General features: G+C 37.4%; 1 protein-coding gene across 1 annotated transcript; it reads right to left on the bottom strand.

Annotated features, from left to right (window-relative positions):
* Positions 1-105: 105 nt before the first annotated feature.
* LOC145490406 (uncharacterized) lies at positions 106-14,789 on the bottom strand. The gene is made up of 13 exons (XM_081469534.1): positions 14,625-14,789; positions 11,008-11,022; positions 10,242-10,312; positions 8,871-9,131; positions 8,234-8,375; positions 7,296-7,648; positions 4,995-5,136; positions 3,945-4,121; positions 2,739-2,915; positions 1,623-1,799; positions 1,223-1,399; positions 378-554; positions 106-134 (listed from the first exon to the last, which is right to left on the bottom strand). The coding sequence occupies exons 1-13, from the start codon at positions 14,674-14,676 to the stop codon at positions 106-108; spliced, it is 1,950 nt and encodes a 649-aa protein (XP_081325660.1). The 5' UTR covers positions 14,677-14,789.
* Positions 14,790-20,652: the final 5,863 nt, after the last annotated feature.

Below are 20,652 nucleotides of genomic sequence, written 5' to 3'. Positions count from 1 at the left end.
AGAAATGGCTCAAAAATTGCTTTAAATGATGCAGTGTTCATTATCATGCAGGTTTTTAAAAACTTGCATGGTAATTGACAATACCTTTTGCAAGGTCTAGCGAGCTCAAAGATAAAGTCCAGTGCGGTTGATATCTATGAATTACAGAGCACCATCAATGACTGACGTCAAAGGCACTAGAAACTGGCAGTTTAGCAACTGTTAGGCCTTGATAAATATTTGACTAGTGACTCAAATAAGTAAAGGATGGGTTAAAGAATTTTGACTGCAAAAAAGAGGATTTTGCAGTTGTTAATCCGAGATCTATGAATATCCCTTTGTATATATTTGCAAGTTTAGGATTAATTGTAACAAATATAAAAACAATCTACTTATACCTGGACATCCCTGGATGTTGCATTCCATGGTAGAAGTGTCAGGTCCAAGGACACTGCAGTCTTCTCCTCCGTTTGCTGGGGGCGGATTGGTACATGTCCTGTTACGCGTCTTCACCCCACCTCCACAAGATTTTGAACACTCGCCGTACGGTTCCCAATCCGAGTAATTACCATTTACTATATAGAAGCGAGATAAGAAGAAGCAAATCAGACCTCTCAGAACGATGAATTGAATGGATTACTTGCATATTATTTGGAAGTGAATATTTCGCAATAGCTGTCTAATTTTTCGTGCGCTGGTTGGCTTGTTTTTATCATCACTAAGAGTACAGACGGATAAAATTCTAATTGATGCAAGCTTTCAAGTTTAACTTTCAGGTCTCAAATTTTCAGCTTTTTAACGAATGAGATTTTATGGACCTTTTTAAGTACATACAGCCAATAAATAAGCGAGAAGAGCTATTGACAATGTTCGTGTCATTTTGAATAAACTTCACTTATCTTTGTTTAAGGCAAGTTTACGGTGTCTTTTCCCCGCATTTATTCCCGGTTTTTTGATCATTTTGGAGTCTTTTTATTGTAAAAAAATAAATTGCGTCAGTTTTTTTATGCGTCTGTCCTCTTATTGATGATCAATTTCGTCATAACATTCTCAAAGTTTACTGTGGAACCACTCGCCTACGGCTCGTGTTTCCACAGCCACTTTGACAATGTTATGACGAAATATATTTTGCTAATTTTAGTGGAATTTCGGTCCCTTTTTTCTTCGTGGGATGCGTGAGAAGGGATTGCTGGTCGTCGCCTAGGCCTTACGGAACTTGTCGGTTGCTATTTTTCCATTTTACCTGGACACCCCTGATTGTTGCATTCCCTGCTGGAACTGTCGGGTCCCAGTCTACTGCAGTCTTCTCCACCATGTGATGGTGGTGGATTGGTACACGTTCTTTTACGCGTCTGTTCTCCAAGCCCACAAGTCGTTGAGCATTTACCGTACGGTCCCCAATCTGAATAACCTCCGTTTACTACGAAAATGGATAACAGCATAAATAACAAAAATATGTTTATTATGTTTTGTAGCCTAGCTCAGGAGTCTAGCTCTTAGCCGAGCTCTTCACAATATTCTTCCAGCCACTCTGGGAAAGGCTTTTTTGTATGTAGTAGTCTAGTTTCTTTTGGAGGTGCCAGAATTTGACGTCGTTGATAAGATGATCCAAATGTAGCTGATAATATCGTCCATATCCTTACCTGGGCATTTCTGCTTGTTGCATCCGCTGGTACTACTGTCGGGTCCCAGTCCACTGCAATTTTTTCCTCCGTTTGCCGGTGGTGGATTGGTACACGTTCGTTTTCGCGTCTTCACCCCACCTCCACAAGTCTTGGAACAGTCGCCATACGGTTGCCAATCCGTATACCCTCCGTTAACTACAAAACGTGAATGACGAAAAGCCAACTTTGCTTTTCTGTACAATTACGTCAAGGGGAATGAGTTTGATGGTATCTTCGACAAATTCATTGTTTGCATCTCGAATTTAAAAATAAATCTTTCAAAACCCGATATGCTATTTATAAAAGGGAAGCAAAGTTTACTTGTTTCTCAGGAAATGGCCCAGAAAGTGCGTCATACAATGCAGTTTTAATTGGCAGGTTTTAAAAAGTCTGCATGATAATTGACAATACTCTTTGCAAGATCTAGCGTCCCCAAAGATAAATTTGATGCCGGACGATCTATGAAGTACATATGGAGAGCACCATCAGTAGCTGACGTGAAAGGCGCTAAGAAAATTGTAATTTAGCAACTGTTGGTCCTGTTAATTATTTGACTAGTGAATCAAATAAGGAAACAAAGGGTGAAAGAATTTTTTACAGCAAGAAAGAGATTTTTGCAATTGTTACTTCGAGATCTATGAATATCCCATTGTGTACTTTGACAATTTGTAGTTTAGGATTATTTGTGACAAAGTCAAAAGCAGTCTTAACCATTTACTATATAGAGGCGAGATAAGAAGAACCGATCTCGGGCCTCTTAGAATGCTAAATTTAATGGATTACTTGCACCTTATTTACAAGTGATAATTGCTCACTTTTTATCCAATAGCTTGTGTACCCACCGTTATCTGGAAAATCATTTTATAGCACGGTAGGTGTCTTTCAGTAATGGATGGTATAGTGTGTGTAATAATATACACGGGAAAAATTAATTGATTTTGATTGCCCGAGAGCAGTGCAGTTCAAGTGTAAGACCAGTGCAAAAAAGGGGTTCTTGCAGTTGTTACTTCGACATCTATGAATATCCCTTTGTACATATTGATAATTTGTAGTTTAGGATTAATTGTAACAGAGTTAAAAACAGTCTCATTATACCTGGACATCCCTGGATGTGGCATTCCATGGTAGAAGTGTCAGGTCCAAGTGCACTGCAGTTTTCTCCTCCGTTTGCTGGGGGCGGATTGGTACATGTCCTCTTTCGCGTCTTCACCCCACCTCCACAAGATTTTGAACACTCGCCGTACGGTCCCCAATCCGAGTAATTACCATTTACTATATAGCAGAGAGATAAAAAGAACCGAATTGGACTTCTAAAAACGATAAATTCTATGGATTACTTGCATATTATTTGCAAGTGAATAATTGCTTATTTTTTTCACCGATGGCTTGCGTACCCGCTGTTACCTGGAAAAACATTTTATCGCACGGTAGGTTTCCTTCACTTATGGATGCTTTAGTGTGTGCTATGGAATTTTAAACTTTAGCTGTGTTACTCAATGGGAAGCTAATCACATCTGGGTCAATAACGGCAAATAGTATATAGATTTAGCCAAGCCGAAAAGCGGAGGTCCTGGGCCTGCTTATTTAAAGCCTGATTAAGCTAACCGAGATTAAGCTAGAATTTTGATTTGTGTGTTTTCTTTTAAACTTGGCGGTGAGGTTTTTGCTTAGATTGTTTCTGAGTTTGAATAATCACAAACTACAAAAAACATTAGCAGTGAAAAACGCTTTTACACTCGCAAATAAATATTGCGGTTAATTTTTAATCCTTTGTCAGCGTTAACCGGCTCAGTTCCGAACAACGAAAAGAAAACAAAATAACAATAAAAAGTGACCAAAATAGCAAGCCACTGATAAAGATTGAAAATAGCTTTGATAGGAAAGGTAGGTTAGATGTCTGTTGGAAAAATGTGAAGGAAGTTCATAAATTTTAAAATGTCTTTTGATTAAGGCAATAGATCCCAACACCTTAAGTCAGAAGTCTTACTCTTAGCCTAGCTCCTCGCAATCTTCTCTCGGCCATACTGGGCAAATGATCTTCTTTGTGTGTGTTTTAGCCTAGCGCTTAGCGTACACTGTAGCTCCTCGAAATCCTCTCCAGCCACACTGGGCGAAGAATCTTTCTTAGTTTGCTTTATAGCCTAGCTCAGGAATCTAGCTTTTAGCCTAGCTCTTTACAATAGTCTCTGGGAAAGGCTTTTTCTTTGTATGTTCTAGTCTAGTTGGCTTCGGAGGTGCCAGAGTTCGAAGTCGCTGAAACGATGATCCAAATGTGGGCGATAATATTGTCCATATCCTCACCCGGGCACTCGTGATTATTGCATTCGCTGGTAAAACTGTCGGGTCCCAGTCCACTGCAATCTTTTCCTCCGTTTGCGGGTGGTGGATTGGTACACGTTCGTTTTCGCGTCTTCACCCCACCTCCACAAGTCTTTGAACACACACCGTACGGCTTCCAGTCTGAATAACCACCGTTTACTACAAAAAAGAACATAAAATTATTACGACGAATGGCCTATTTCCTCTATGAAACTCGCCTTCAGGGAATCATGGTTGTTGTATTGTATTGAAACAGAAAACAAAATAAGAATAAAAAGTGACCAAAATAGCAAGCCACTGATAAAGATTGAAAATAGCTTTGATAGGAAAGGTAGGTTAGATGTCTGTTGGAAAAATGTGAAGGAAGTTCATAAATTTTACATGTTTTCATACATGTTTTCTATTTCTTTTAGAAAACATCGCGAAGAAAAAAATAAAAAAAACTTGTTAACTTTGATTATCAAAATGTAAATTCTCTATGCTCGCGCCATCATTACGTCAACAGCTCATGCTAGTTCTGTGTTTCTATCGAGTTATGGAAACACGATTTTTAACCAATCAGCGCACGTATTTTCGTAGGACCTTTTTCTAAGAGTATATGTATCAGTGAACTGTTGATGTAAAAAATACAGATAAATATAAAACTTCATTGCGACGGAAATAATGAATGAAAAAAAAACTAGTGTGAGGAAGTCTCTTCAGGATTAAAGTACAAACATTACATAAAAAGTCCGCTGTTAGTAATATGTGCGAGTTGATATTTGTTGCGACTATTGCTGTCGGCCAGCGCTGCCGGCTAGCGCTGCCGGCTAGAGCTGCCGGCTAGCGCTGCCGGTTAGCGCAGCCGGCTAACGCTGCCGTCTACTGCAACCGCGACCCCTATCACCACCACAACCACGAACACTACCTCTACTACTACCCCGACCAGCAAAGCAACCACTGGCTACAGCTACCGCTAATGTAGCTGATGCTGCTACTGATACAGCCACAGCAGCTGCCTTTGCTACTATTTCGACGTTGACAGCTCCGTACCTGATTTACAACCATAGAAATCAGCCCTCAATGAAATCCAGAGATGGTATTCCAATGGATTGATTCGGATGTAGCGTGCAATAATAGGATTCTTTAGCTTGTGACTCACAATTGAGAATCGATCCTTATTCCCTACAAATTCCTTAAAGAGAAAAAAGAATATGGCTTTCTTGATTACCAACATGACATAATTGACTAAAACGACACAATAGCACGCGCGGAATATAAACAAATTACAACCAAGAGTGGATGAAGAGTAACAGAGAGTTAAGGTATCATGGTAGGTGAATTTTTACAAAAATTGCGAAAAATCTTTTTTAATGTTCAAATCGAGGAAACTGAAAGAAACATTTTGCAAAAAGAATGGGGGAAAAAAGCTTTTGTACTTTCTTAAGATAAAGAGAAAAATTATTTTTTGAACCTTACTAACCCCTTACGGCGCGTTGACACCTATAATTAAAACTCACCGCCAGTTGTCACGTATAATGCGAAATGCGATGTGATGATGTTTCATCTGTTCACGCAAACTGTTCTCGATCTGGGTTGTTTCATCGCTAGTTAGCTTTCGTTCTTGTCAAATTTTCTTTATGTCAGGACGAAAACGCAAGAACATTTTTTGCCCATTTTCGTCTTGGAAGAAGCCGAAGAGGTGAAAATTTGGTGGAAACTTGTCAGCGTCGAACAAGATCGTTAGCTCTGAGTGACTGTGGGTCGCACTGTAACCAAGAAGAATGGTTAAAGGAACTCGAGGACACTTGTCCCGCTAAGAGGCTCAAGGACAAACAACAAGTACAAGTCACACGAAATAGACCGTTTTCGACTGGCCGGTTTGTTGCCCCATTTCAGACCATGTGATGATACTCTTGAGAATTCTTCCTTTCAAATTTTCAAATAGTCGCGTATATATGAAAAAATAATTTTTAGATGGATAAAAGAACAATTCTCTAGAGAATATCACGTGGTCTGTAATGGGACAACAAACTGCCCAAGCGAAAAAGGTCTATTGCTGGAGAACGGACGCGATTGCGAAACTTCCACAACGAGAGAGTCAAGCGCAGATATAAACCTCGAGATTTCCTCTTTTGGCTTAACAAGGCATGGTTTCAAAAAATGTCTGGAGAACAAAGAAGCCTAAACTTAAGCGACAAAATACCAATAACGCCGACGAAATCTTCTATTGTGAGTAAAATAATTCGTGGCAGGCTAAATACCAACCTGTGTAAAGCTCTTGGCAGTTGTCGCTTCTCGGAGGATTTCACTGCGACGGGTTTCCGCGCCAGAATTGTGGACGTTTGTTTATTTCAAGTTATCATGAGCCATTGTTATGGTATACTGACCCATGCCGACATCTGTCAGTGCGGAGGGGATTTTTAACACCTCATCATACCAATCTCATAAAAGATTTTTCGTCTTTTTCTCGATAAAATAAAACTGTATATTAGGATAAACATTTTTAGTTCGTTTACGCGCGTCTTCCGATGGAATTGGCTGAAAAGCAGCATGTATGTTCCTGGATACCTGCTTCGGAAAAGGGTGACGGGCTTTGTTTAATTTCGCCTTCGTTTCAAAGTTATGGCCTTTTTAGTAGAAGAAAACAGTCGCATTGAAAATATCAAACTGTTGGAGTGTGTAGAAAAAAACCAAATCACATCGGGAAAATCGCCGACACCCTTTTTGAGGGTGATGTCTGAGACATTTCCGATGTTAATCGCACCGCTCCGATAATTCACGCGCGGAAGCGAACCAGTTTAAGCGAAGCAGTGTTTCTGGGTATTTCTTTTAATATCACTGTGACAATACATTTTTTTGAAAAATTCAAAGACATGTTTATATTCTATAACTATTAAGTCCTCAGAAAATGTGTAAGTTGATGGGGTTTTCTTTCAAAGCGTCAGCGTAAGAGCACGTTTTCCAAACACTGTCAATCAACCTATCATAATACCTTAAAGTAGGCTTTATTACCATTGTAATCACTCTCAAGTTAAGTTTAGACCTTTAAACCACTGGATGGGCGGTTTGGCGGTTAGACACTACAGGTGTTGCGTGGATGATTTAATGGAGGATGAAAATGCATGTAAAACGGTTTGGGCTTTCCACGCGAATATAATCCTCGATGTGATTGGCTATTTCTGGACCTTCCTGTAATTTTGGAAACCAGGAGTGTTCTAAAAATAACTTGAGGAATTACCTTGGAAGCAAGGTCTATACGGGGGACTTACTCCCTTGCTTTTAATCCTCTCTTGATTAAAACAAAACAACACACACAAAAAAATATTGGGTTTTAGATTGAGGAAAAATTACCTTGACAGAACCGTCTTCCAGGTAGTCACGGAAAGATTTTCCGTCATCACTGTAAGTCAGACGATACTTTTTCACCCAGTCTGAATCATCCTCTCTTCCTTGAGTGGAAACTATCGTCACTTTAACGAAACGCCCAAAATTCACCTGAAACCAACTATCGTCTCGTAGATTACCAGCTGCCCAAGCTCCATAGTGTCCAGGCTTACACCTGAAATTAAGTCTTCCATTGCCCGGTATATATAAAGTTTTACCCGGAGCTACATAGCTTGAAGCAGTTATTGAGGAGTCCGGAATGTCGTAATTTTCCAGACCTAATCCTTCCTGACAAGCAGGAGGTTGTGGGGTGGGAAAACCTGAAGGAGAAATAGTGATTTTTATTTGTAGTTTGTTTAATTTTAGAAGTGGCTGATGTACATGCATGTAGTTTATCAGTTATGCAAACTGCTGACTATCTATTGCCAACTTACTGCACAATTGTTACAGTACAAAGATTCTTCCTTAGACTGCTTAGATGGCCCATCATTAGATCAAATCCAACGTCCCGGTTTGGAGTTTAAGCTACTAACAACGCCTCCAAACAAAAGGTTTTGGAAGGTTTTGAGGAAAACAATGACTGTACACGTGCGGTATAAATCTTTGTACATTTCACTTGAGATGACAGAGTTTTGCCTATTTTAGTGAACGTGAGCTTCCACGGCTAATTTTTCGCATTTTCTTTTGAAAATGATCACTGGCGTTACATATCGAGTTTGGGTGGGTTTTGAGACCAATCGGCGACTGAACAGATCTAAATAATAAAGATTTTCAATGAATAAATATATATCTGTTTTTACGAGGCCTCGTTGTTGGCGTTGACGTAGTCATTATCTTAGCTCAATAGTATCTGAAAAGATACGTTGATTATATAACAGAAGCATTTACTGGTAACATCTCCCTACCTGAACGACACCCATACAACTCCATTCTTAGTGACATCCACTCGTGATACGATACCGGTTGAACTCGGATGTAGCGGGTATAGATTGGTGGATCCAGTATGTTGATATCAATGCTCCTTCGGTCCTTGTTACCTTGAAAGACCTAAAGCGGACGACCACGATCAGGATGCCCGATTTCAAGGAGATCGAAATAACTGGACAATGTGATATTGAGAGTCTATCTAACAAATGCCAAATAAAACAACGTTTGTGGATTTAGCCACATTGTAAGGCGCTTGAGATCGAATCGAGCGTTCCGGGTTCTTGCAATGGGCTGGATAATTGCGATGTGTTCTTCAACAGTATCTCTTCGCCCAAGTGTACTATAAATGGATACCGGTGAACTTAACGCTAAGATGAGGTGGGATATCTCTTCGAAGGACTAGCATTTCATCCGCTGGAGGAGAAGAAGTACTCCTAGTCTCTACTTGGGATAAAAGCCGGCCTTTATGTAGAACTTGGCCTAACGTAAACCTTCTTTTTCTTCAGTTAATATGATAGTTTAATCTCCAAAGGATTAAACGAAAACAAACAAACAAACGAACGAAAAATTGAATTACTGTATGACTTTAACTTTAGTATTTTGGTTTCAACTTACCTTGTCAGAGCCATATTGACCGTTCTTGTAAAACTCAAAATAACCGCCATCATAGCTATAAGACACCTTGTATTCAGTTACCCACTCATTTAATTCTGCCCAGCCCTGAGTTGCAATCTTGGTCACCTTTGCGATGTCACCAAGATCCACCTGAATCCATTGTCCTTGTTCCTGGTGGTACAAAGTTGACCATGCGCTTGTTTTGCCGTTCCCTGGCCTGTGATTAAGCCTAGCATTGGTAGCTCCCTGAGCCACACTATACTGCAAATACAAAATGTTGATTCATAAATTTATTGTTTGATTACTTTTGTTCCCTTATTAAGGGAATTGAGCTACCTCGCACTGAAACTCTTTACTTTGAAGAGCACCATATGAATGTACCTCTCAGCATCGGTAACCCTGGTTTTCTTTCTTAAGTCTGAGTGTTCTTTTATATGTATATTTTGTTTTTTGCTCTACCTTAAGGTGGCTCAAAATAATTTCCAGCACTCTAGATTTGGATGGGTGGTTCTAAGCCCTACCTAAAGAATTTTTTTAAACTTTGCCAAAAGTTGCGTCTTATATTATCAAGCTTATCAAAAGTTGATAAAATAAAAAAAAAAATTTACCTGGCCGTTTTCGAATTATAAGTTTTTAGTTTGTAATACAGTTGCTATGGTAACCTATTGTGTAACGAAAATGATAACAATGTGTTCACCAATGATTGGGCAGTTTTTTGATACCATGATTGCAGCATCAACTGATAAAGAGTGGTTATAACGATCTATCAAAATCTAAGTGTTGGAAACTGTTTTGAGCCGCCTTAACCTAAAGTGTAATTTGTAAATTCTTCCTTCATCTCTTCTATTCAACGTTTAGACATTATTAGGCTGGAGGCTAACTTGAAAACCTAACGGTTCATTAAGGCTCCAGTTTCATTAAAATAAGATTACAACAGTTACCTTAACCAATACATGCTACATATATTAAATATACAAAAATGTTACAATATTTATATTTGTATTGAGAAAATAAAGATGTTGTTGTTGTCTTCATAGCAAGACTCCTATGCGTCATAATAATCAGTGCCACATGAAAATACTGTTCAATAGCAGTAGCTGCTGCTGGAAATTGGCTTTAAAACCGTTCAAAAGCAATAGAATCCGACCATCGTTTCTCCAAATTTACCGGTGGAGAAAGCTAAAGGGGCAGATTTCAAGACTACGAGACGTGACCAGTAACTACTGACACACCATTACTGGAGAAGAATCACAATCGCGTCAAAATAATAAACCAAATTTGGGTACGGTAAAAACAACTAACGGTACCTTGAGCTAACCTGACTGATATGTCGTGAAAGAGTGTACAAGTATAAATATGTATTGCATTTACCTCGTAGTTAGCTTTGATGGCAGAGTCGGGGATTTTCCCATTTTCCATTCCCAGGGCTTCTTCTTGACAACCTGAAAGCGTTAACAAACGTGAAGTGCAATAGAACCATAACTAAGCAAAGCGCCCTTTTTTATATCAAATAAATCTTTTTGGCATAAATTCGACTGTATTTGCTGTACTGTAGTACGAAGCTTAGGTCTACTGATATGGCTAGAAAACCGATTTCACTCAGGCTGTTGGGTAAAATTGCAGTGGGTTGAAGGAGCTTTCAACTATGACAACCAAAGGATGTCGTATTTTCCTTGAATTTGATCTGTTCTCGATAAATTTAACCCAACTACAACTCTTTACAGCAGACTAGCGCATCTTTTGTTAAATTGATATAGTTTTCAGCATTTACCAGTTCATTAGACATTTCGAGTGGTCAGAGAGCCAAAAATAGCAATCGCTTTTCGTATTAACTGCTCATTCTGACGAAGTACTTAAAAATTAGTTGAATTAACATTGACTAAGCTTTGTAGTTTTAATACTGTACACGTACGAAAATGTACTGTAATTCTCAATTTTGAAAATAGCATACTACATGACATCTCTTTATTTTCATCCTAGAACTTCTCGATTCATGCAATCCAATTGTTGGTACATTGAAATATCCCTAGTATAGATAACGATCAAAATATAGCCTAGTTGTGAGGGTAATGTTAAGGACTATGAAAGCAGATTGGAGATGAAAATTTGAGATTTTCTTATTATTCAGAGTACATACCTCCATCGGCATAGTCTGGAAAAGAAAAAAAAAACAACAAACAAACAAGAAGAAATAAAGACGGGGTTAGAATGTGCAAGAGACCTACCCCTTTATAGCAATGAGACTAGGCAAGTACAAATCAATAGGGCAAGAAATCCCTTGTTTTCTGCAGTGCGTAGGGGGGGGGGGGGATATTTTCCTACTGTAGTAAATTGGTAATGGAGTTCCTAACGTATAGTAACAGGTGCCTCTTAGCCTGCTTTTAACCTTTTTTTATTCAAAAAATATTCCCCTCTCCTAAAAGTGTCTGATCACAGGCGAACCACGCTATGTGTTCGTGGTTAACAATTGTTTATATGAAACGAACAGAATCTATGAGAGTTATGAATAAAGCGCTGAAAATTGCATATCTAAATTACATCTCGGTCTGAATATCCCAACAAAGTTAAATGAAACGTTAATCGACTCATGTGTGGTGTTTTATCGCCTTCCCTGGCCGTCTGAAATTACGTCTCCGGCCGAGAGTGTTATCATTTGCTTTATGATATAGATTTCACACGCGCAAAACGATAAAACACCCTTTTCTATGTTTTATACTTTGATAAAACATGGACTTTTGACCAATCAGAGCGCGCGCAGGGTCCCATCTGTATTATAAAGGGAAATAAAAAAGAAAAATATTGGAAACAAAAGGTCTTTATAATTCCAGAACGATAGCTAATGGTTATGAGTTTTATGTCGATTGGCAGCTTTAATTTGAGTATCGCTTATATTTATTTGCTTCTTAACAAAATTAAAGTAAAAAAAACCAATCTAAAGTAAAAATCCAGTGAAATGCAAGAATAAGTGCTGTTCGCGTCACAGTCTTCAGGTTCCTGTTGCATCATCGAATTAAGACATTTTAAGAAACGGTCTTCATACAAAAAAGCCCACCTTGAATACTAATATTAATAAGAATTAATTCATTTAAAAACAAAAAAGCTAAAAGCTTTTTTTCGTCGTGTATGTATAAAAATAAAGATTCCTTACTACGGTAGTAATATACATGAAAAAATACTCGATTCTGATTGGCTGAGAGCAGTGCAGTTCAAGTGTAAGACCAGTGCAAAAAGTGTAACACCAGTGCAAATTACACATCGTAATTCTAGATTGCGATTGGCTGAAACAAAATAGGAAATTTTCTAAGCCAATGATATCACATAAAATGATGACTTTGAAAAAACTTTTCTGGAATGAGAAAAAATGGCTTCAAGAAAGATCTTCCGGCATTTCCTCCACGCGAATTTTTTCAAGTAATCATATGGTTTTTCTCGTTCATTTTGGAATTAATTAGCACTTGTGAGTTTTTCAAAAAGCCGAAATTGTACTCGCCGAAGCGGCTCGTGCAATTTCAGCTCTTTGAAAAACTTACTCGTGCAAATTAATTCCAAATTGAACTCGAAACCTTATGATAACCTATACCAATAGCCCTTTTCACGGTTAATTTTTCTCATTTGCATGACAATGCAATCCAACGTGGATGCGAGACAATTTCTGGCTGAAACTACAAAATAGCCCGAAATTGCCCCACATACATGCTAGATTTTATTGTAATGCAAGTGAGCAAAGGTAACCGTGAAAATGGCTATTACAGTTGAAATAGAACTATTTTAAATAGCCCTATTTATGAAACTGAAATTTACAAAACACAAATTATCTAAATACATGGTCATTACATTGTCTTTTTAAAGCAGTTTGTGTTAAAATGATAATTATATTAAATGCGTTTCCTTTGAAACTGTATGTTGGGTCAATAAGATTATAAGCACAGCATTTTATAAACCTCCTTTGAACCGATGTGAAAGAAATGTTATTGCATTATTAGAGCTGTGAGAGAAGAATTTGCCGATATTCGTAACCATAAAAAAGCCAACAGTTAGCAGTTAAGTGAAAGTCCAATAACCATGGTAGCCACCTGTCTATCTGTGTCATCGTGTAACACCTTGTAGTGAGAACTACCTGAAGTTGTAAGTAGTTAATATTTACGAGCAGGATAACTGACTACCTATGATGGAATAGCCTAGAACAAAAATGAGCTCATTGGCAGCCAATAGCGGTTTAGGATTACTAAACGAAAGATTAGATCAGTTGTTTAGAGTCTAGCATAAATACAGGTGTTTTGTGAATTGTTCTTCGGTTACGCCCACGGTGGTGGGACGCCGGATACCACTATTCCGTATTGGTTATGTTTTACGCTCTGACTGCGTTGTTGGATTAAACTTTACTGTTGAACCCAAGATACTGCGTATTCTCTGTCTTCCCGTTGGTTTGTTTTGCTGTAACAGATCCCGAAACCTCTAGGAGTCTGACAAACTCCGTCGCTGCAAGCGTGTTTGACTCTGGATTGTTGTAACAAGTATAACAACTTAAGCGGTCCAAAAACCTGTTATCACAGAGCACTTCGTACAATTTTGTTTTGGTATGTCACTGATCGCCAGAGCTTACGACTACCTCCCTTTATTTATTTTTCCTCGAGATAGCGCTAGCTTTTAAGGAACGAGCAAATATTCAAATTGATTCAAAAGGAACGTGTTAAATGAAACATCAAGTTAGGGAAAAATATAAATGGAGTTGACACATATGTCTTTTTCAAGTTAAGATATTGGAATTTTTACAATTTCTTTGGCTCTATTTGGTTAATTATTTTATTGCGTAAAGAAAAATAGGATACTCCTTGAAGCAAAACAACCTTCACAATAATGCAAAGAAAATGGATATTCTTACAAACGGTTAAAGGCTAAAAAGTAAGAAAGAAAGGACATTACTTACAAGTAGCATGTAGAGTAGAAAGTTATTCGTGGCCAGTAGAAAAATTACTTTTACTGAGAACTTCCAGTTAGTAACAACAGATTTTGTCCACGTCATCCAAGATATTCATCTTTGTTAATTAATTAAAGCAAATGTTACAATAAATGTTTAAATTTTTAAAACACACAACCCGTTGCGGTTTGACAGGTCTGACGGGTTTTAATAAAATTTTTGTTAAGTTTGTTGACATTAATCATGATTGTAACCCGCTTATCATTAGGTTATGTTTACACGTGTGGTTTGCTGTGCTCTTGAACCTTGCAACGTATCTTCAGCATGACGAAAATGCATATAATAGGAAAACAATACAATGTTATTTCAAGTCGAAAAGTTATATTCATAGCCAGGTTACGCTCATAAGCCCGACTAGTCTCTTGCGAAGCGGAAGCAATATTTGCTATTCAAGTTGTAACACAAGTTACTGCTTCTTTTTTGTCTAAATAAAATCAATATTTTGTCACCCTGCAACCTTTTTATCGTCACATTTTTGATGAGAAAAAAAATACCTTTCCTCTATCTCTAGCAGTATTTTGTCTCTGATCTTACATATGGATCGATAACAAGAACGAAAACAAAACAAGCGTAAAACACGGATAAACATTTGGGAGCTGTTTTAGCCTCCATTTGTCTCACCAAACTTGATAATCCATACGACATAAGACAACAGTAGGACAATATGCTGTAGACTAAAGCGATTTATCTGAATAATTTTTTTCTTTTTTTGGAGAAAATAAGTTAAAAATACTTGTAGAATTAAAACTCTGAAAAATCAGTTCCTTTCTACCTACCACTTGGTAGTAAAAGTTGAAGCAGCAAAATAACGTGTAGCTTGAAATTCATTATGGCAGTGAGATCTTGAGGAGCGTAACGCGTTTCACGAATATGACGCTTTCTTTATAGAAATCGACACCTAATGGTAATTTAATCATGTCAAAAGATCAACCTCCTTCCCAGGGCTTTTCCCTCCCGATTTCAAAGGTAAAAGGCCTGGGAACGTGGTTGGTCAAAAGATCTGATTCGTGCCGTCAAAATACATTTCTAAATCTATGAACAGCAAACCGAGTTGCTAAGGAAGTTTGAAGTAGAATGAACAAGTCTTTATCCATAAACATAAGTTGCTGTTATTAAATTCAAAACTAAAGGCGAAGTAAATGCCTTATATTTTCTGGTCATGTTTTAATCATGGCCCTCAGGAGAAGGTTGGAAGGCAAGTAAAGCCATTAACCTGGACATACAGCATCCAGGTTTCCTAGCAACGCTGACTAGAGAGAATTTACATCTTGGTCACCCTCCTGGTGTTCTTAGTGGTACATCAGTGATGGCCAAATATGGAAGAAGCTCTGTTAGTTGGACTATAGATGTCGAATGATGACCTAAAATGCATCATTCAGAACAAGGTTTCAAAAATGCTAAATAAATGTGCACAACAACATTTAATTACACTAAGTAGTCGCAGAAGGCTACTTTTCAAAACTTTTGAAATCAACTGATTAGACAGTAGAATTTCTCCCAGGATAGTTGTAGGGGTAACAATTTCTCAGTGTACCTGCATACAATTGTGTTGCGTGAATAATTATTCATATGCATACCGTATTTATTCGATTAAGGTAATTCCTCTGAAATAAAAGTGACAATAGATTTTTGTTCAAACTTTGTCCACTGAATATTTGTCATATGATAACTTCAATTTTGAAATAAAAAACGGGGGTGCCCATACTCATAAAGGAGCAGTGAGGCATTGAAAATGCCCCATTTTGGCATTATTCAATGCTTATTATAAGAACGCATTCCCAGTAATTGTAACATCTTTGTGAGCTCGGACTCATAAAAACACGCATTAAACTACAGTCAATACATTGTGTCGGACACAAATAAACGTTTTAAGTTTGATTCAGACAGAAAGCTAAATCCTTGATTAGAAATTTGAACCAAATTTCTTGACGTGGTTACCGACTGCAAAATAGAAAAGACCACAGTGTACCTGCTATTTTTCTTATTTATTCAATTTTCAGCAATAGAAATTAGATGAGTCTTTTCTCACGCAAAGCTTATGATTAGTTGATTACAATGACTGGAAAAAAAACTGGGGTGCCAGTGCTCGTTGGTGAGCTAGAGCCATTTTTCCACTGACAGAGCTCAATATCAAGGCAAATCCGTCATGTTTTCAATGTGCGCGTGCACGAGTGCGCGCTAATGACGCCATAAATTATGCGCAGTAAGGATGCGCAGTGCAAATGTGAGGAATGACCTTAAGCACCCTGGGCACTTATTAAATTTTTGGACTTTGAGAGTGGGAACTTATTCGAGGCTGGGCACTTATTAAATTTTCACCATTTTCAGCAAGTAGTAATTAATTTTGCAAGAAAACAAAAAATAATAACAAAACGTGAATATGTACCAAAGCAGAATTTAACTGTTCATGGATATTGCGGTTGATAACTCTGTGAATCCACTGGGTTTTGCAGTTCCAGCGGCCTCTAATCTGGAATGATTACATAAATATAAACCCTAGGTCCACCACCAGACTTGAGCTTAAATGAAGCCATGTTTACCTCTAAACAGATCTCTTGCGGTTTTACAGCCGTCTCTCATCAAAAATAATTATAGAAATGCCTTCATAATGTAGCTATTTCGTGTTCCTTCAATTCCCCACATTACTCATTATTGCACTCTCCCCAGTCCCTCATTTATCTCTGCTCAAGCACAAAATGAACGAAGTCTCTGCGGAGGAGAGAGAGTTCCCAAAAGCACTGCACCGGCAAAGAAACCACCTAAAATAATGGGATTTGACCTGCATACCTTACTTTATTTTGAACGTGCAGTTGTAGAAAAAGTTACTTGTTACGTACATGTGCATGGTTTTATCCACTAACGGGAATAAAAATAATCTCAAGTCTAAGTGACTAATTTCGTACTTGATTACATGTAAAATGAACGAGAAACCAGCTACGAACTTCCGCCACTTTTTTCTTGTGAACTGAAAGCTCTGTCTGTATGGAAAAGTTGAATTCGAAAATACTTTGCAACAGAAAATTAAGATGATGACCTAGAGGAAAGCGGGAAGAGGACTGTGGGGTGTCTATAAACACTACCAGCCACATGTATCATTACGTCCACCTTGCTCCAAGGGCCTCTCCTCTTTATGCTCCCTGGGAGGCAAAGAGGAGAGCCGACTCTGTGAACAAGGTTGCCGTTACTTTATCCATATTAGCTATAAAGTTCACTTGATGCTACCTCTGACTTTGGTTTGTACTTGTCCAGCCAAAGATCTGCATCTCTTCTTGATTTTCTTGTATTTGGCTGGCTGCCTTCTATTTTTACAAATTAATGGTTCACTTTAAAGAGCAATTTTTACTAAAGCACAAAATCTTATGTTTCAAAGACATTCTCAGACCATGAAATACATTATGAGTAAAACTGATTCTGGTCTTTGTACTTTGCCTTTGCTGAGGGAACAGTCAATATTCACTTGCTGATTTCTTTAATTTGTCTTGTGAAGCAACATGAACTGATTCATGCTTCGATGATCCAAAACAAGATTAACTAACTAAGTTACACTCAAGCATGGTGCATAGATTAAACCTTAGATTAGAAACAAGCACCAATCAGAATGAAGTCGAGCAATAACGATATCATGCACAATTATGAACGTCACTATGAACAACATAACCAAGCCTGAAAAAAGGCGCGGGGAGAAAAAGAGACAATAGAATGCAAAGAAACATTAACATAATTCGAAAACATCAGATGTATCCCTTGTAATATCCTAAAAACGTTTGACCATATATTTCTTAATTTTCGACGACAGAAATAAGAAACAAGAACAACAAACAGCCTTTCAACCTTCTCCGGTCAGTCATGTTAGCATGCATTTCCCAGATCCCTAAATTTTAGGGCTGTCGCGAGCAACATCTACGGAACATTTAAGTATGATGTCATGCAAAGGCTGTTGAGAACTAAAAACAATTGGGAAGGCATTGGTGTGATTTGAATTCGACTGGAACCACTGGCTACTGTTAGGCCTGGCGCCATTAAACTAAAGACTAATAACCCGAGGAGTCTATGGTTAATGCTTTGATGTGACTGCACCTATTATCAGTTCACACGTTGATTCATTGGAAAGTCGCTGTCACATTTTGTTTTATTCAGTGTTGAGTAGTGCTCAGTTGTTGACTTGCACCAGGGGTACCTTCATGAACACTGGAGTATATTGACAAAAACATGACCAGAAAGTATAAGACATTTATTTCGCCTTTACTTTTGAATTTAACAACTGTAAGTTATATCTATGGATAAAGACTTGTTCATTCTACATTAAACTTCCTTAACAACTCGATTTGTTGTTCAGAGGTTTAGAAATGTATTTTGAAGGCAACAATGAGATCTTTTGACATAATGAAATTACCATTAGTTGTCAATTTCTTTAACTGAAAAAACGTCACAATCGTGAAACGCGTTAGTCTTTTCAAGCTCTCAGTGTCATGATGGACATTAAGCTACGCGTTATTTTGCTGCTTCAACTTTTACTACCAAGCGGTGAGTTCATGTTTTTTCTTTGCTTGAACAATTACAGCAATTACAATTAATCTTACACTACAGTTACAAAAACAGAGTCTACGGAGTACGTATCTACGCATTACAATTTACATGTTACATATTACGAACTTACAGTATGCTACTTACGGGAAAAAAGGAACTTTGATATTTTAGAGTTTTAATTCTACAAGTTCTTTTTAACTTATTTTCTCCAAAAAAGAATTTATTCGAATAAATAGCTTTAGTTTATGGTACCTATTGTGCTAACGTGTTCAACTGTTGTATGGATTGTACGTTTGGTGAGACATGTGGGAGCTAAAACAGCCCTCAAATGCTTATGCGTGTTTTTTGCTTGGTTCTTGTTATCGATCTACATTTAAGGCTAAGAACAAAATACTGTTAGAGTCAGAGCAAACGGACATTTCCTCATCAAAAAATGTAACGTGCGTACGATAAAAGATTGCAGGGCGACAAGAAACTGATTTTATTTAGGCAAAAAAAAAAACCAGTAAGTTGTGTTAAGACTTGAATAGCAATTATTGCTTCCCCTTCCATGAATAGTCAGGCTTATGAGGGTGATCCGGCTATAAATGTAACTTTTTGATTTGAAATTACATTCTATTCTTTTCCTATTGTGTGCATTTTCATCATGCTGAAGATACGTTGCAAAGTTCAAGAGCGCAGCAAACCACACGTGTAAATATAAGCTAATGATAAGCGTGTTAATGTCCTGATTAATGTCAACAAACAACAAACATTTCATTAAAAAGGCATCAAATCTGTCAAACCTACAGGGGGTTGGTTTTAAAAATTTAAACAGTAAAAGTTGTAAAAGTTGCTTTAGCCAATCAGCAAGAATGAATATAGTGGAAGTTTGCCGTCACTAGCGGGAAGTTAAAGTAGAATCTCTTTTTCCACTGAGCACCAATAACTTTCTATTTTTCGTATGCATAGTACTTAGTACTTTCTTATTTTTTAGCTATAAACGGTTCGTAAGGGCAGAAAATATCAGTTTTTTTTGCATTCCTGCGAAGGTGGTTTGGCTCCTAGGAGTACCCTATTTTTCTTTAGGCAATAAGATATTTAACCAAATAACGTTTTACTCTCCCAAAGAGCCAAACAAATTGTGAATATTCTAATATCTCTCTTCAAAACAACAAATAAATCAACTCCATTTGTACTTTTCCCTTACTTTATTTTTCATCCTTCCTTAACAGGTTCCTTTTGAATTAATTTGAGTACTTGCATGGTCTTTAAAAGCTATCCCAAGGAAAAATACATTAAGAGAGGTAGTCATAAGCTGTTTATCTACATGTATAGCATCCTCTGGTGATCAGTGACATACCAAAACAAACTTGTAAGAAGTACTCTAATAATGCAATAACATTTCTTTCACAACGCCTCAAAGGAGGTTTTGTAAAGCTTTGGAATAAGAAATGACGTGACGTGCTTATAATCTAATTGACAAAATAGGCGCGTAGAAATGAAAAGAGATAAACATAATTATCAGTTTAAACAAACTGTTTTGAAAAGACAATACAATGACCGTGTATTTATATAATTTTTGAATTGAATTTTAAACAGTTCTGTTTTAATTTTCTTGTTCTTCGGCCATTTTAATTTCAGAACAAAAAGAAAAGCAACAGCGATTCCAATTACCAATAGACAACGCATGGTCTAAAAACTCTTATAGTTATAACCGTCACTTCTGAAGATATATGTTGTAACATACGAATTTAAACGTCAAGTTAATACATTAAGCTTTTAAGACCATGCGTTATCAATTGGTAATGTTTGTAACCACTGTTGATTTTCTTTTGGTTCTATTTTAATTAGATTAAGTTAGTAATGTTTATTTTATACATACACGACCACATCAGCTCTTCTGGTTTTTTTTTTCGTGTTGAAATAAATTCATCGTTAATATATAGATTTAGGCCAGCCTAAAAGCATAGCTTCTGGGCTGGGTTGTTCAGAGCCCGATTAAGCTAACCCATGAAAAGATAGAATTTTGATTTGAGTTTTGTAACTTAACGGTGAAGTTTTCTGTATATTGTTTGGCCTTCTGTTTTGAGTTTTAATAATCACCATATACACAAAACAAAGCAGCAAAAAACATTTGCACTGATGAAAAAGTTGTAATACTGGTCTGCGGATACCTTGTTTTCAGAGTTGTCAACTGATCATAACACTGATGTCCAATATCAAAGAAGTACACGGTAAACCAGGGCTGCATGTCTCTGTCAACCTATTATTTGGAGTATGGCCGGCATGTCGCGC

The sequence above is a fragment of the Orbicella franksi genome, chromosome 6 (genome assembly GCF_964199315.1).
Source record: "Orbicella franksi chromosome 6, jaOrbFran1.1, whole genome shotgun sequence".
Classification (NCBI taxonomy): Eukaryota; Metazoa; Cnidaria; class Anthozoa; order Scleractinia; family Merulinidae; genus Orbicella; species Orbicella franksi.
Note: the sequence above shows the minus strand (reverse complement) of the source record. Positions and strands in the feature narration are given on the sequence as shown.

Excerpts from the sequence above, each read along its gene's own strand:
- LOC145490406 (XM_081469534.1), bottom strand. The coding sequence starts at position 14,676 with ATGAATTTCAAGCTACACGTTATTTTGCTGCTTCAACTTTTACTACCA. Across the intron at positions 8,376-8,870 it reads GTCAATATGGCTCTGACAAG|GTCTTTCAAGGTAACAAGGA; the intron begins GTAAGTTGAAAC and ends CGTCCGCTTTAG. Across the intron at positions 4,122-4,994 it reads TTTCTATGGTTGTAAATCAG|TAAACGGTGGTTATTCAGAC; the intron begins GTACGGAGCTGT and ends TCTTTTTTGTAG.